The 18,151-nt window shown below is 38.0% G+C and overlaps 1 protein-coding gene across 4 annotated transcripts in view; it reads right to left on the reverse strand.

The window, feature by feature from the left end:
* The window catches only part of LOC105432591 (protein O-mannosyl-transferase TMTC1-like), a 119,116-nt gene that overhangs the window by 57,899 nt on the left and 43,066 nt on the right, over positions 1-18,151 (reverse strand). For 3 of the 4 annotated variants that reach the window (XR_016141434.1, XM_089085457.1, XM_011647466.2), the window contains exon 2: positions 10,703-10,880. Coding sequence is in view for 3 of the 4 variants with exons in the window: in XM_089085457.1 (XP_088941583.1) it covers positions 10,703-10,880 (178 nt within the window). In the remaining variant the exon portion in view is untranslated. Of the gene's footprint in view, positions 1-10,702; positions 10,903-18,151 lie in introns of all 4 variants that reach the window. The other variant, XM_089085458.1, reaches the window with a different exon arrangement.

Consider the following 18,151-nt stretch of genomic DNA (forward strand, 5'->3'; position numbering starts at 1 on the left):
AACAGTGAAATATATTCCCGTATAATAATGCAGTCATATTTTTATATAATCTCATAGTATAACAAGAACGTACAGGTTTTGGTATATTCCAAATGCGTTCTGGAGACTGCGGTAATATTCGTGCAGTATAAGCACGTACGAGACGCCGGTAGTCTCCCGGCCTCTTTAATATTATAGGAGGCTTTAATAAAGCCCCCGGCTTCTTACGAACTGCTAGCTTCATTCTCTTCTCCGTCGCGACGACGACTTCGTTAAACCCCTCCGAACTTGCCCTACAAAAGACTAACGAAGTGGACAAATGCCGAAACGATAATGAGAAAGAGTGCTGGTATCTCTCCCGTCCTAATAATTTCTAATAACATAAGTAATACTTATAATATTAATGTATCAACTCGTTTATACATTACATTGCGATTCGAAACGCGATGATACTCCGCATTTGTACTTCCATTTTCAATGCTCTGAACGATATTCTGACAACCTTGTTAACTTCGCCTGTATTCCATGTCAGCTGTTGGCAGCACGAACGGGTAACGGAGTGGAAACGGCGGAAAAGAAGAGGCAGGCATTCGACTTCTCTTAGCTTTTCCTTTTTTTATTTGCGAGTGAATTCTTCTTTTTATTTCAATTTAAAACAGTGATATAATTACGCCTGAAATTGAAAGCAAATAATAATAAATCGATTCATTTCTACTGAAAGCCATATTAATTTGACAGTGTCAAATAATAGAATGTAGACATATAATCGTAAACAAGAAAAATCGAAAGACGTATCTTTTATCGAGATACACTTGACACAATTATCTCTTGGTGGAATCTTCGATTTCAATTAATTTTTGATCCGATTTGACATTTCTGATCGGAGTACTATCCTCGCATCGAGGATCTAATAATCGTTGACGTCGTGCCGGAGATTTCTCGAGCAAAGACTGCCAGGGGAGGGTTACTTTCTCGCTCGTTCACTAACCCACCGTCGTCAAATTTCACCCAGCAAGCTGCAACCTTAAGAAGTTCACTTCCTTCCCCTCTTCCTTCTGAGCAACGGCAATATCCTTTAATGAAACGTCTAACCGCTCGTACTGGGATGATCGTCGTTGCGGCCACTATCAAAAGTATTTTCTCTATTTGTCCTCAATTACCGTCAGAGGTTTCTCCTTGAGTTGAGTCCGGGAGCGGAGGTCGCTAGGAAGTTACCGGAGCAACTTTTACGGAATGGAACTTCAATTGGCCGCACGTGTCTCCATCCACGCTCTAAAGCCAAATAAGGGACACGTTCGCCTTGTTTTATGGTCTATTCAAAGAAAATGACAGTTCGCATGTCTACATTACATTCATGACGTATTCATATTGTACGTATCTCGCAAGGTTACGTTTAAGCAAAAATTCTCTTCATATTCCTATTCCTTCAGAAGTGAATTCAATAATCAATTCTCTTGATTATTGCAGTAAGGTAGATAAAAAAATATATATTATTATTATTACAAGCTACGTTTTTTCGTTAAAAAAAAAAAGTGCTTAGAAAATATGCGAGAAAACGCTTGTGTGAGAATGATCGTTTCTACGATCTTGTTTGCAGAACGCTTGTGAAAGTTCAGCAAATTTCGCTCTCAAAGGACATATATATCTATAAGGACATATATCTATATGTAGATAGCGTGTATATTGAGTATACGTTGAGCGCGGAATTTTCTACATCACGGAAAGAGAACTGACAAACAACGCGGAACAAAGACATGAAAATGTAGGCACTCCGGGCGTAACGCAAAAATGAAGAGAGAAAAGAAAATTAAACTGCAGTACATTACCCCATTTTAATATAGCCATTTTAACAGATTACAAAACATTGCACACTGAAATAAGGACTGGCTCAATTTTTCCCTCAATTTAATCCGTTACATCCGAGCAAGCTGGAAGACATGCTTCTTACATGGTCGCCGCTTGCGCTCCACCTTACGCGGAGTTTTTTAAACCGTCGCTCTCGTAACTTTTCATTCAGCTACCTTCCGACATCTTTAAAAAAGAATATGTTTCTGAGATTGCAAACGGAAGGGATTGGCAAACGGTATCTCGCTAATGCGGAAATACGCTTCCAGACATCTTACTGAAATATTTCTAGCGCTGCGAATAAATCGTACATTGAAAATGATAAATTAAAATATTACATTTAAAATGATAAGTGCTATGGTCCCGACACTCATTATTCATTCGTTTCTCCGCTTGATTTGTAATCCTCACTCGTTCTCCCGAATGACACAAATTCGAGTTTCGACCGTAACGGGCGAGCTATCTCGTCCGGAAGTGAAGATCGTCGTCGTGCCATATCACGCGGCAGCTGAGGGCAAGGCCGGTATGGAGAAAATTAAGGGATGGGTGGGACGGATACGCCCGGATTCTGAGCGTTATGAATCGTGCAATCAAGACTTGGAACTCTCGGCTCCAGACTTCAACCAGCTGATACCTTCCTACTTCCGGCTGTTTCCGAAAGAGATGACGATGTGAAACACACCAGTGCGCCAGCGATATCCTTTTGTTCCTAGCGTCGAACTGAGGAGACGAGAAGAACGGAACGGAAAGACATACAACAGACGCAACAAATGCATACGCAAACACGCGAGTGCGTGTGTAACGAAGCCGTTTTGAACGCGTTCGCCTCGCAATCGCAACGATACAAAGCGCGAGTCTTTGTGCTTAATAAACTATTCTGCTTTATTTTATTGTTCATCGTCGCGGATGTATGTTGTATGGAATTGCACTTTTGCATGCGCCTCGAACTATGATCATAGACAAATGTTTCTGCTCGCATCACCAACTTACGGATATTTTCTGAACCTCGACGAAACTCCTTTGGGAACGGAGCGACACGTTTCCTGTAACGTTTCGACGTCAGCTCAAAGAGGGAGGAACACCGCTGGAAACGGGGAGAGAAAAGTTTCGTCCGCGTGAAACGAGGTTACCTCTTCTACTTTGAATCGACGTCCCACGAATCGTGCGCGGAATTACGCTGCTGGTAGTCGCGAATACCATCGCCATGAATATTTCACTGCGGGATTTCGCAAACGCACGCGCGGCCAAGGGGAACTAGCGAGGCGGAATCTTGCCAATAATGTGTAAGTGCTTTTAGATAAATTGCGTTTATACCGCACGCTAAAGCAATAAGAACGTAGGGACTTGCATTGACGTTGGCCCATTTACATCAAGTTTTCTTCATTAAGCTGCGGAATACAAAGTACAACACACATGAACTATATATAGGAACGAACTATTTCTGAGGCGTGTCGGGAGGAATGTCTTCGAGCGAAAAATATCAAATGCCGGCGGAGAACGAACAGCGATGTAGCGGGGAGTAGGTAAAACGCTTACTGTAGAAAATATTCTGTTGAGAATAACTCCCGTTTCCTCGGCGAATTAAATTTTTCATTACGAATTTCTCCCGCCGTAAAAATTCAACTGCATCGTCTCAACGATGGCGCTTCCGTTTTTAGCGGCTTTACTCTGAAAATTCGCCGAGCTCGCAGAAGCCGCAATACTTTTTCCTTGCCTAAAGGCGAAGAAGGCGGTCGACGTTCTTTTTGTCTTCGTGCGGAACGGACGGCCGCGGGATTCGACGTGTAAACGATCATATCACCGCCTGTCCATTGTGCCCGGCCGATAATTCTTTCCGCCTCGTCGCCGAGAAGCCGAGAAACTTTCGGCTTCCGCGTACCTCGTGCTCTCTTCCCTCCATAAATCAGAGATAAATCACTTTTAAACTCGCGCTGTTAACTCCAGGTCGTCGCCGACTTGGCCGACCGACGCCCGCGGATTCCCTTGGGTAAGAGCGTCGAAATCGATGGTCCACGAGATAATGAATATGTCTCCCGGAACCTTTTTGATTTCCGCGAAAGGACGAAGGTGAACGTACTTAATTAACAGACTCGAGCGTGCAGCGGAATAATTATTCTGCTCTTGAAATTTTGCTCTTGAATATTGCGATTTCTCCCTTTATCATTACTCTCATTGGGATTTCATGGCTTTTGTGACATGATGAAAATGTATGTAATAAGTAATAATATGCTTTTTTCCTGCAACGTACAACTTGTTTAATTGTCTATCACGTAATGGCTTTTATCGAATTCTTTGTTATATCATACATTGTATAATTTGTAATTTTTTGTTAATCATCAAATATCTCATTCATAAAAAAAAAAATAAAATAAAATTCATATAAATAAGTTGCAATCAAATATAACAAATTTTGCGTCTTTTTTCGAGTGTAATTTCATGAATTATTTACTCTTAAATATACATTTTTTTATAATGGAAAGTAAAAGATAATATAACATTAAATGCAAAGATTTATAAACTAAAATAATAGGCTATCTAAGCAAGGCTATCACCAAGCAACAAGATCTTGGAGCCTGCTCAACGACGTTGTAATTTTTACGGTCATGCTCTGACATCGTCGACCATCACGCAATGCCGTTTGCACGTACACTTTCAACAAGTTGCAATTCTTTCGATATGGCGACTGACTTTTACTTTAAATCACAGAAAGACAAAATTGCTGTTTCATATTTTCTTAGTTTCATTTTTACAGTTTCTTTCTGCATTCTTATTACATATTTCGGAAATAACATTGTTACCATCGTATCTCCTTTCTGTTCCTAATAATATTTTTCTAGTTTCATCCTTTTCGAATTTATTTAGTCATTGATACACGTATGTAAAATGCTGTCGTATCAAAATTCGGTCATATGTTATTATTTTCTTTCGTTTATTATCACGATATTATTATATATACCATATATTTGTATATTTTCTGATACTATATGCATAAATCAATAAGTATGTTCAAATGATACATGATATATATATATATATATATATATATGTGTGTGTGTGTGTGTGTGTGTGTGTGTGTGTGTGTGTGTGTGCGCGCGCGCGCGCGTGTGTGTATATAGATTATATATCAATCAATTTTGACAGCCGATTGTTGATGTAATGTATAATTTATAAGAACTATGCTAATTTTATGGTTATCAGTAATTTATAGGGATTTGCGAATTACTTTGTTAATCTATCAATCGGTTGAGCTTCCCTTAATTTAGTAATCGGACTATCATATATATTTGGTACAGTTATCCCAGAATATATATCGCTTTGAATCCATTATATTATACAATATTCATGTTGCAGTGAATGATGGACACAATTTCCGGGACTTGTACAATTTTCAGTTGTTACTCTTCATTAAGAAAGACGGAGAATCAAAATCTTCTTAAATTTTAGAAACTATAGCAATAGTGTATATGTACAGCTTTGAATGGTCTGTCCATTTTGAGCTTCAAGACCAAGTTTAAATGTTTTAAAAAATTGTGAAATTTTCAACAACACGTTTTCAATATAAGGTGAAAAAGTTTTGTGATTTTCGCTATGTATTGAAGGAAGAAAATGGATTTTAGAAGGTATCTTTTGTTCAGCATTGATCTTTTAAAAGCAGTAGAAATTCTAAAAATAGGATGCTAACTTCGCCGCTTTTACGAATAGTTTAACTGTGATATAATATTTAGATTATACATGCGCATATACACACACATATGCAGAAAGGATAAGAATAAGATTTGTTACAATTTTTCATGCGCATCCGTAATGTCAAATTTTTTTACCTTTTTCTTTTTATGGACAAACGATATCTTTGTGGATAATTCTGTTGATTTTTTGGAATACAAGGATTGTTGCACGCGGAGAAATACCTCCGTTTTCGCATCGGGAAAATTGCATCGTGTCGTGGAGGCACCTACGATTTTACGAATGATTTAACGGAAATGCATCGCTTTCCGCCCCCTTTCCTTTTCCCAACAATACCTAGAAAACATTCCGGTATGCACGTTGATGCTCTTTAGATCTTTTGAATAGAAAGAGAAAGCATTTGGGACGTATTTCGCTCGATCTGTCTTTCCTCTTTATTTCTGCCTGCTCTCCTTCTCTTCCGCGAATGTTTCGAGGCAGCGGCTTCTTTTCCGCGCATCGTGAAACGGAACACGTATTTTGTTTTAGCCCACCCGTTTGCTTTCGATGGTACATGCGCACACCGGAAGAACCACGTTTTTCTTTTTCAATTCGAGGGACGCTTTGAGTAAAGACAATGTTACTAAACAGTTTTCAGAAGCTTCTATGTCAAGCAAAAACCTAGGTTTTGAGTCTAAAACAAGCCCTTCATAAACATACGCTTTGTTGCAAAAATATTAGCCATTTATCCATTTCTCATGGTGAGATTTATGTATTTACACTATTTATCCAGTAAAATATCAAGAAATATTCTGTTCATATTTCTAAATATAAAACTCCATTTCAAACATCCTTCGAAAAACGAATACCGTACTGTAAATGGTTGAGTTTTGTTATCACTGTAAATTGCCTCTAGCTATATTTTTCCATGAAATAAACAACATAAATGCTCGAAGGTATAAACTCGACATTTACATCAACTAATTAATCTTATTATCACATGATGTGCAAAGAGTTAGCGATGTTAGATGTTCTTTTTGCTTTTTCTTTATCGTGTCTGATTAAAGTCAGGTGATAAAGTTAAATTTCGTGATAAAGTGAAAAGCAATATATTGTTATATAATAGTTTTGTTTGTAATTTGTGCCATTATATACGTATAACGTAACGTACGCAAAAATATACTAAAGAAAAAAAAAGAATACAGCGAATGAAGGAAGGAACATTATTGTGCTGTAAATAATGGTATATAAGACATTATTTGTAAAAGCAAAGCTTTATCTTGGTGGTTTCTTTTGAATGCCGTTTTTCTGCCGTTTAATGCACACTTTCTCTTATGGAAATCGTTTCGTTACGCTCGCTTAATAGCGAGGTGAAATCGAGCGACTTTCATGTACCATTGTACGAAAAAGTGAGTGTGCTTTAATCCGATAAAATAGCTGTAATTTCGAGGAATTATTCTTCTTCTTTGCAGGTTTATGTACGCGAAGAACAAAAGGTGTGTGAGTAAGATAATAAAGTAATATTCAACCGAATCACTTAGCCGACTGAATACATTTTCCGACTTGAATAGATAGACGGCGATTTTACAAAATGGACGGTATAGCTTTGCGAGGCACCTCCGAGCGATATCGCACGATCTAAATGTTCCAATTCTAATCTAGACTACTTTTGTCGTTCGCCCACGGCACTTGTCCTATCGGATATCGCAAGTACCGATATCGATGGATGTATCGCGAAAAATCGATGCATCCAATTTCATGTGCAAATCATGATATCGAGTGACTCATAGCCAGAAGCGATATGAGATTGATTGCGAACACGGGAAAGAATTGTAAGATACATAGATCGTAAGATCTTATCGAATAACTCGAATACAATACCGAAATGGAAGATGAGATTAAGCAGTCTTAAAGCAATTATGAACTTCTGAAGAAAAGATGATGTTTTTCCGAGATTTTCTCCGTTCTATTAGTTATCTTTTAAAGAAACTTCATATTGAGCTGAAGTAATAAATGATAAAAGATGACAGAAATACTTTTTATTGGAGTAAAATTTTTAACAGTGTTTTTCATCACTTTAGAATTATATTAAAATAAAGTAAGATTTTTAAACATTAAGAATATTATGTAATTCAATTTATATTTCATTGTTTCTAACGCTCACCCAATTAAGCTACAGATAGATATTTAGTGTTTTATATCAACAAATAAGAAAAAATTGTAATAATGGACGAGCAATCTTTTGCTCAAAATACGTAACAACGTTGCAATTCGAAAACATGATTATTTATTATCTTTAACGTATTATTCAAATGGTTGCATGTAAACATTCTTTAAATTCTTGAAGATCAATTCGATATCTAATCACAATCTTGTTATGTATTTTGTGAGTAATAATATATAATATTTAAATCAACATATACATATCAACATAAATTATGCAATGTATATTGTGAATCGGAAATAATGTTTAATTAGTTCAGTTTTTAATCCATAAAATCTGTATTGCTACAAACTTTCAATAGACGGAAAAATCCATTTTTTACTTCAAAATCAAAAGCTTAAAATTTCTTTTTTTGATTCATAAGATAGATTATTATAACCTTTTAAATAATCAGTCGAATATAATGATAACTTCGTCGTATATAATTATAAAAAAGATCAATTTGTTATTTCACCGATGCAAATACTTGACGGTCTCCTGCTAATTAATTAATCGTACGAACATGTAGATCGTACGAACGAGTAGAATGCAGCTTATGTAATGAACAGCAACACGAGCATAGCAATTGATCGATCGTAGAGATTTCCACGTTCGGCGACTGAACAACAAAGTCCAGGATGATCGGCGATCTCTCTTGTCTCTCCTTTTGATCTCTCTCTCTCTCTCTCTCTCTTTCTCTCCGATAACCTCTTCTTCCCTCTTCTTCCATCCTCACAAACGCGTCCTTTGTTCAGGCCAGTTTACATCGGACCAAAAGCCAAACGCTTCTATGGCGTTATACTTAATTAATGCGAGATTCCTTTCAGAGGTTTAATAAAGAACTTAATCCAGGATCTGGCGTCATGCTTTCATCGACAGATCATTTCGGCAAATAGAATACTAACTGATTTGATTGGCAGGGAATCAACGATTGCCGTCAGAGCTACGATGACAACAGATCGTACATTGTGACGAGCAAAACGGGAGTCGCAAATAAACCGGAGGTTAATACCGCGGCGTATCATTTAGTATCGGGCTTTTCAATTGAGACACGAGCTTTCCGATACTTGTGCATATTCGTGATATCACACACGGTATGGTATAATTTATTAATATCGAGTTAATGAACGTTTCGTGACAGGAGAGTATAAATTTAAATACAGTAGAAATTTTTAACGATACCGTACAAGAAGTTTTGTGCCGATTATAACGATAAGGGCACAATGATGACTGATTGATGTGGACATATTTTAATATTTAATATGAATAAAAAAATAGTTTGCATGAACGAATTTGCGTATCGAGATATCTGAATATTCACTATATTTATCGTATATATATCTCTCTATTATTCTCAAATCTAAAAACAGAGCATTGATTATTTTTTATTTCAATATTCGCGAAATCAGATATTACAGATACTATCTGGTGGTGCAGCGACTAAAAACGAAACAAAAATGTTAACATGCAACAGTAATGTAGGAAAAATTAATTGTCCGAATTTTATTACATGCACGAAAAGATTGCGGGATACTTGCATACTTTTCACCGCGCGCAAAAATAATCGGCGGATGGCAGAGCGTTTGATCCGAGCACACGTTATTATCTGACTTGGCCGTCCGTATACGACATGAACATGATATCACAATACATAGTGACACTGGCAACGAGGGTTGGCCGTGCACGCAACGAGTAACATACATGCAATACCGCACGCACGTGATGTAACAGGATGCAGTGCGTGACCGGCAAGCAGGGCGAGCTTGTAATGGGCAGACCGGACTTGCGAACCAGTGTCGTGTGCCGCCAGTAATTCCGCTCAAAAGGCACGATCCCGTGCTAATGACGCGGAATTCGCCTTTATCTGCGTATCTATACAATCTGATTCCCATACATTCTTCTCGTGATTGCTTATTCATAATTGTAAAAAATTACGGCGCATTGATCATGATGTATCGCTTTATGATTTATTCGTCGAGCCGCGAATAAAGGTGAGCTCCACCAGAATATTAATGTCGATTAAAAATGAAAAAAAATAAAAGTCCATCGTACGTAAACTCTCTGAAGTAATTATTTTCAGGTAATATATAAAATTATCGATACGCAACATTTACATATTTCCTTGATTACCTTCTGGAATGTAAAAAGCCACTCAACTTACGTAAACTTCGACATTCGCCGAACGTATTATAATCACTGACGCATTGTTCATGCCGTTTCTCAACTTCCTAATCTAACGCTCTATAAATTTCCATTTCCATGAATACATAATAACATAATTTGTGCAATAACGGCGGACAAAGCGTTATAGTTATATGCTTAAGTAAAGCGGGTTAAGTAGGGTAATATTATTAACGACGAAGTTTATCATTCTCGCTGATGTCGTGCAGAAATACTTGATGGAAGCAGCTCGCAGCTTTAATACTATTTCTCCAGTTTATACAGTTCAAAAGAAAACTTACGATTCGCCTAAAGTAGTGCGCGTACGTCCTAACTAATTGTTTCTCTTATGGCCGATAAGCGCTAACGTTGATTACAGCAAAAACAAGTCTATCTTGAAGCACAGTCATTTTCTCTCTCTCACGTTCTCTCTCTCTCCCCTTTCTCCGGACGAACACTTCAAATTCTGTTCGTCACGATCATAGCCATAATAAGATTAGGCTAATTACGTTTATGCACTTAGGAAAAGCGGATCAGTCAGACTCTATTCGCGCACGCAAAGCGGTTACGTAGCGAGTGGACTCTACTAATCTTGTTATTTTGTTTGGTTTAGGGTAAATTTGCCATTGTGCAGTGAACCGTATAATGCGTAAGTACATGTTCGCGAATATGCTATTGAATATTAATTAGCGGTAAACAAACAAAACCGCAAAATAATTACGAAGAATAATAAACGAGTGACGAGCTATTAAAGCGTTCGCGGTGATAGCGATCTTTCGTTCTAAAAACTGAAATTATTTGATAAAAATATTCGCGTATCTTTCGCGGGATATCTCGTCACTTGTCACTTACCGCTTCCGTGTGTACCGGATGTGCGGCGAACAGCAGCCCGGCGAGGGCTGCGAATCCTGGTCGAAGTGCAGCTACCACGAGACTCACTCTGGTGACCAAGATGCACGCGGCGGCGTGTAAGGCGACGTTCGTGGCGTGATACCACATGGGACTCAAACCCGCCATCAAGTAGTTCAACCTAAAATCAATTCAAGCGGAACCTATATTAGGTATATTAACAAGTCGCTGATATGGAGCACGTCCAAAAATATCTCGAGTCAATATAGAAAAATTATGCGGTATTTTAGTTAAACTGATGAGTAACAGATCACAAGTGGTAGCAAGCTATTCTATTAGCTCGTTAAATTAAGCTAAGAAAAGAAAATAATACCGGATGTATATTTTTAAGTAACGGAAATTAATTAAAGAAATTTATTAAATTTATTTAGAAGATGTTCAAATATTCGATATAAATGATAATTGACGTTTTGGAAACACGACATTGCATATTTAATTTAAATGACATTTCTGCAATATTGAATAAATATAAACTGACTGTATTATTATATTGTCAATTCGTGTGTATGGTACAAGTATAATCAATAAAGTAAAGCAAAAATTAGAATGCCTTTGTTGCATAGAGCGCAATTTCTGCATCAAAGGACCACTCTGCGACATCTACACAAAATCATTCTTACTTGTAAGAAAGGAGACAAATTTCATTGTTACCGGATACAAAGAAACGCCGGAAGATAAATCCTGTCACCTTTTTGTTTATGAGCACAACGCGGATTTCAAACGCGGGCGTGACGTAGTTTCCACGAAAATCCGCTTAAGTCGGCCGAAGTAATCGGATTTTAGAAAACCATTCCGACCGTTCCCTTTTCGCCGCAACTAACCGAGGGATGCCATTTTCTTTGAGCAGATTAAAGTAACTGATGTTATATATTCGCCCGTTAACAAACATAATATCAACCTTTGATACGCGCGTATAAAAATCGCATATCAAATTATCTCTCATTCTTGTTCCATCGAGTCGTTTCGTTAATCGCTTAGAAATTATTCGCCACCACGAAACAACAGGCGAGACTGAAGAAATAAGACCGACGTAAAGAACATAGAAGAGTATATGTGAATTGCCGTGCCGACATCGAGATGAAAACAAACACGGTAGTTGCTGACGCAGTCGAGCTATAATTTTGGAAGCCTGCCGGCAGCATAAGTTCGACGCCCTCGGAGAACCTGCGCTTGGCTCGTTTCCAGGTGTCAAGGATCATAGGTTGTCGGAGGCGTATCCTGTCTCCTCCTTGGCTCTAGATCAAGCAAAAAGCGCGCATACGTCGATCGCAGGATAGAGCGCAGATTTCACCGCGAAGCTACTTATATTTACAAGTTATTATCCAACCAGTTATTATTCTGTATATTCATTCTTTTTATTATCCAATAAATTAAAACGAACGGTGCAAATTTGCTTTGCGAGATGACTGATTAAACAAGAATTTTATCGACGCTCTCAAGTTTCGCTTAAAAATCAACACGCGGACCGCACTTTCGCATTTATATCTACTTACTAACAAAGTTTATTGTTTCTCTGCCGCATCCACGGTTTGCAAGTTTCTGGTATACGCAACTACTGGAAGTACAGAGTATGAGGGCTGTATGCTTAGGAGCTTCTTGTTTGTTCTAACTGGTTTCTCCAAGCACAGCGGCGTGCGCCTGCATTCCTGTTATGGAATGAAGTACGTCGTATTGCAGCGTCGATATTACGTTATCACACTTGGATAATAACCAGACATTAACATATTTTGCTATCGGTGATGCAAAATTAAGTCGATGAAAATAATTATGTCAATGTGGCAATCTTTTTCGATTTCTGTACGTATATCGATATTATTTAACAAACAATACATAAATATTTTAACAGCTGATGTCTGTCTTCGATCTGAAAAAACACGGAGATTAATCGCCGTACATTACAAACGTCTCTATTTCCAGCCTCATTCTTCTTCGCTCTTTGCGTATAATCATTTATATTTTTCCCCTGAAGAATTCTGTAACGCAATTTGTCTTCGTCGGCACAACTTTCTACTCTACGTGAATTTCTCCTCTCATATCTTTTATTCATGTCATCATTGAAGCTCGCTCAGACGCACAAAAGAGAGCAAAAAATAATTACAGACTGAAAAAAAATAATTACAGACTCTCTTTATCTATGCGCAAACAACGCGGAAATTATTAACTTGAATATCTGCTTTTGGAATATCTTATTTCATATAATGAGAGATATGTATGTATATTTATATTATATAGACCAGTAATTATATACACTTATGTACATACTACTATTAATACTGTTAATAATAAAATAATAAAACTTATATAAAATCTTTATTAATACACTTCTTAATTCAAAGATAATAAAATATAAACATTTTCATGTAACTAAAAAAAAACGTCGCTGTCGCTGAACTGAGAAAACTTAATTTAATACATTTAGAAATGACACAGCTTTCTTCCAAAGTAAAAAAATCATTTGTGTTTCCAGGTCGTAATTACTCATTTAACCAATTTAAATTTAATCGGCTTTGTTCCTACACGACGCTTCCTTGAGAAACAAACTTGACTTTTGCAGTTTCTGTCCCATATTATCATCTGAATTATTTTAAATTAACTATATTATTATCGTTACGGCCGTTGCCCCTTATTATTGTATAATAATTATTATTAATGTATTAATACATTCGATATTCTTACATTGTATCAAATATAATAGATAACATAAATTATAAATTTTGATGTTAAATTATTTGATATGTGTTGAAAGCATGAAAAGCTATAAAATATCGCTATACACATGAAAAATATTACACATTTGTTTTATATAACAGTTATTCTTTCTAAAAAAAATATTTTATAATTGGATTGCATATATAATATGCATTTTTGCATTTTCGAACTAAAATTACACTGACGATATAACCATCAAAAGTTTCAAAACGGCAGTAGTATGACGAAGTAGAACGGTTGCTCGTATCAGACCACAGCGGGACCTGATACTAACTGTCTGACCGCAGGTACGCTCTTACTACTGGCTAACCACGACCGGTTCTATTACGACTGTTTGACCACACCGGCCCGTAACTACTGGCCAGCCGCAGAGCGCGATCAATACTTATTCCCACCGTTCCGTCATTATCACTTTTGCGTTTGTGTTTCGGAACGAAACGAACGGCTCTCGCGCCAGTTAAATGAAAGGCTTTAATCACGGAGAGACCTCTGAAATCGGACACTCATTTTCCCAGAATAACGCGCCCGTGAAGACATCGCCTCGCGCGCAGAAACTCGTGTTGCACGAGTCGCACGGCGAAGATCAGCATCCTGAAAAGAAAATCTTGGCGAAGTTCCGGCACGTAATTAACTAATGAAGTTTAGTCCGTCACTGTAAAGATGAATCGCCGAGCGAGCTTTTCGAGGAAATGCTCAGCGTTGGGCCTCTTCAAAGGACTTCATACTTCCCTAAAGACGTCGCATCGTAAAAAGTCGAAAGATCGGACTCTTCGTAACGAGGTATTAAAATCTTGAACGATGTCGTTAAATCACGCTGGCTTAGTTTACCCTCTTTCCCCTCCTTACTATGTCGCTGAAGACTGTTCCATCTTTTCGTCTTGTTAATATCCTCTTTCGCTTTCACGAAAGAGAAGTACACCGCCCGTATGTCACGAAGTTCTATCATTATTAAATCTACCTAGAAATATGTCAGCGTATAGAAAGGGCTAAAAGGAGATTTTCATTAATTATAATAACATTTTATATAATATATTTTGATATTCTTTTTCGCGCTTCTCAGAGAAAATAAAAAACTCTTTTAATCTTCTATAAAATATTCAAAGACGATTCTTTAATAATCACGCACGTATTTCGAATCTCATTTCCTTTTCGACGACCATGTTGAGCTCTAACTTTGCTGGGGACTATCGTTTGCAGCCACAAGACAAAGGCATGATGATAGAGCATCGTAGGATGCCATTCGGGCTCAATCGTGCGCGGAATATAGCAGCCAAGATACCGATTTCGACTCTCCAGTGCTGCTTCAGTGATTTAAGGGACTGGCTAACCCGTACTTCCAGTCACGTTCCTCCCGGCAAAGTGTCCAACGAAATAAATCACGGACACGTCGGGACTTCGATCTCTGTTGTGCGCACGAAAAAATTTGGACACGTTAGAAGACACCGATCGATATCCACGAGATATTGCCCGCCCTAAGACGTGCTTTTATGTTCAAGGGATACATTTATGTCTTCTTGCAATTCTTATAAACGTGAGCTTTTATCCGCCGTTATTTTCTTCCTTATCTTCTTTTCGATTCTAATATTCGAAATAGAAATATGACTATGTATGCATGTATGCGCGCGCGCGCGCGCGCGCGTGTATATGTGTGTGTATGTGTGTCATGCGATATCGCGATCTGAAAGATCGAAGAATGGCAAGAGACTGTCATGGACAATCAATTATCTTCTATTGGTCTTCTTTTGTTTCTCAAACCCTGCACTTTCTCCAGTCTTACATAGGTGATCCGCTTACACAGCCACGCGGATCTGATAATGGTATGAATTACGACCGCTTATACTGCTTGAATGGTACCATATATCAACGGACCATCCCCATTCCTTTTCCAGATTGTATATTGGAAAATATGGTGTACCTACGTCGAACATGATGAAGGACTTTCTGAGAAAGGCCATGCATCAGTTACCTAGCTAATATCTTGTAATCATTAAGCCGCACATCCCTATCCAGATTGGGCCTCAAAATTACATTATCGATCGAAGTAACTATATTCCCATTTTATATATATAATATGTTAAATTATTTTATATATAAAACTTAATTTGTATTTTTACTTAGCATTGTAACAAAACGTATAGATTTTATATTAAACTTGTGAGAAAAAAGACATACGCTACAACTGTTACAACTTCACGTGTTACTGTAAAAAAAAGTTCATTTGAAAATATTCCTTGTGTATTCAGTAAATAACGTGTATAGAAAACAAAAAAGCAACAAAAAGATACTGTTGATTGACACTACGGACGATTCTAGATAGCAATAGGATAGTTTTAAAGGGTAATTTGGAATTGTGCCACCAATCAATGGTGTGCGACGTAGCTGATATCGCTAAGCGAAAATCCGACTTACGGCTCGTTCCAAATCCCTTGTATTGGGATCCGTTGGGAAATGGCCGGGTCTGGTTTCATTGCGGCCAAATTAACCTGCCGATCGAGCGTGTCCCCATAGCCGAGGTCGTTAAGGAACAGATTAAACCATGTTCAAACGAAAGGAAAAAGCTCTTCTTGCAACAAGACGCAAAAAGTCTAACGCGTTACTAGACAATTTATTACGCACGGTTTTATCCATACAATTTTTAATCCCTTTTAGAAGCGATAAATTAGATTTCATACATTTCACGGGATCAACAAGGGATATAATAACTGGAATTCTGTGATCAGTAAAATTCGAGGGCTCTTCGATTAAATTCGACATAATAATCGGCCGATAGGAGAGCGTGGCAATTGATGATGTTTCGGGGAAATAAGCTCCCACTGATTTGTTGTAATCCGATTTGCTTCTAATCCGTCACGAAGGTCGTCTGCGTCATATTGCGTTCAAGTTTTAACGGTACAAACCACTCGTGTAAAATCAGTAGTCGTAAATGGAAAACTCGATATTGTTGCAATTGCATAAAACAAGTGGCGTCGATCGATAGAAAATCAATTTCGATTGGTCGTCAACGATTGATTTTGCGCGCGTAAGTTTGCAATAAAATGGTGAAGGCAGATTAGCTGCAGTTTTCTAATCAAGAATTGGCATGCAACTGTGTCAGCATGCACAACTGCTGCGTGGCTCGCAACTGCATTCGCGTGTCCATGACTACACACAAATAATCGCAATCATATATTTTATATTTATACGGTCTCTTTATATGCGAGCTCGCGCACCCCGTAACGCGCCCGTGAAAATGACAAAGCCGTGTCGCATCGCGATATAATCTTCGCGCGCTAATCATTTTTTATCGCGTCCGATGACCAGACTGGCCGGACTGTATAGCGTTATTCATACATGCATGGTGTCAGCGTAATTGTCAGGCGGGCCGCGAAACGCGGCTATTAAATTTGTCATTGTCGCTGAATGCAAACGACGTGCATTTGTGGAATCATTCCCTCTCTTGGCCAACCTTCGTCCGTCCAACCTGTAAAAATTTCATTGAAATTTATAGACGGTATATCGCGTATACATCGTATAGATGGGCGATCATCGGATCGCAGCCGCTTTTATAGTCGCCTTTAATTGTCGCTCTTTTTATCGCCGGTACACAATCAGCTCGCCGGAAGCTTTACGGGGTGATTCGCTTTTTCACATACAAGTAACGCGAAGGGTGGGACACAGCCACACATAACCAAGAAGAGAGAGAGAGAGAAAGAGAGAGAGAGAGAGAGAGAGAGAAATACGTAGAGAGATGAGCTGCCACAATTTCGCGCTGCGCGAGGCGCGGCATCGGATGCGCTCGTCTCTGCTGCGATCGTTACAACCTCGTACGCTGCAGTGCAAGGAACACAGCACCGGGTGAGTTCTCGTGCCTTGAGATTAATCGCGTTCCAGGTTTCTCCTGCCCCGAGCATTAAACACGACGTCTGAACGATCTCGCGTTTTGTGCACCGGCGGATAGGCGGGCGGGCACGATGATAACGTACGGCGAAACTGCGAGCGGAATTAAGGGCCCCGCGCCGCCGCCATAGCGTCGTAATAGAATCTCGGCGTTTATATCTGAAGTGGTTGATGCGCGCGCTATAAAGGAAGGGAACGTGGGATTTATTATCGAATTCAGTGCGGTTGGTGTCGCGCGAATATCCTTAAAACGACAAATGGTCGATACGCAAATACTCGAACGGTAAATAATACATTCTTAAGTACGATTTTTTACGAGGGATATTCCATTGTGGATTACATTGTTAAAGGAGTTATGAAATTATTAAGTGTAAAACATTTAAAATTACAATTTTTTTGTATAAATATTTAAACACTTATAAATATATCACTCAAGTATATGTTAAATTTAGTTGGCGAATATATTCAGTTCTACATCTAATAAATGTCTCACATTTTATTCTCTTTTAATTAAAATTTAATCAAACCTTTCCTTCTTTAATGAGAGAACTAACGTAAGAAAATATTTATCCTATTAAATTAGTTAAAAAGCAAAAAATAAATCCGAGATCTCGTTTACGTATAAAGATGTAGTTAACCTAAATCAAATTTTCCATCTCTTTAATTACTAAAGATATAGGAATATTTGTAATCTTCTTCTATTTACGATGTCTCGAACGAAACGAGTACTTTTGATTTAAAGCTATCTCTTAACAATCAAGCTTCGAATCATAAACCGTAAGGATATACGATACGGTATAAGGATTT

The sequence above is a fragment of the Pogonomyrmex barbatus genome, unplaced genomic scaffold, assembly GCF_055798465.1.
Source record: "Pogonomyrmex barbatus isolate J1 unplaced genomic scaffold, ASM5579846v1 scaffold10, whole genome shotgun sequence".
In the NCBI taxonomy this organism is placed as follows: domain Eukaryota; kingdom Metazoa; phylum Arthropoda; class Insecta; order Hymenoptera; family Formicidae; genus Pogonomyrmex; species Pogonomyrmex barbatus.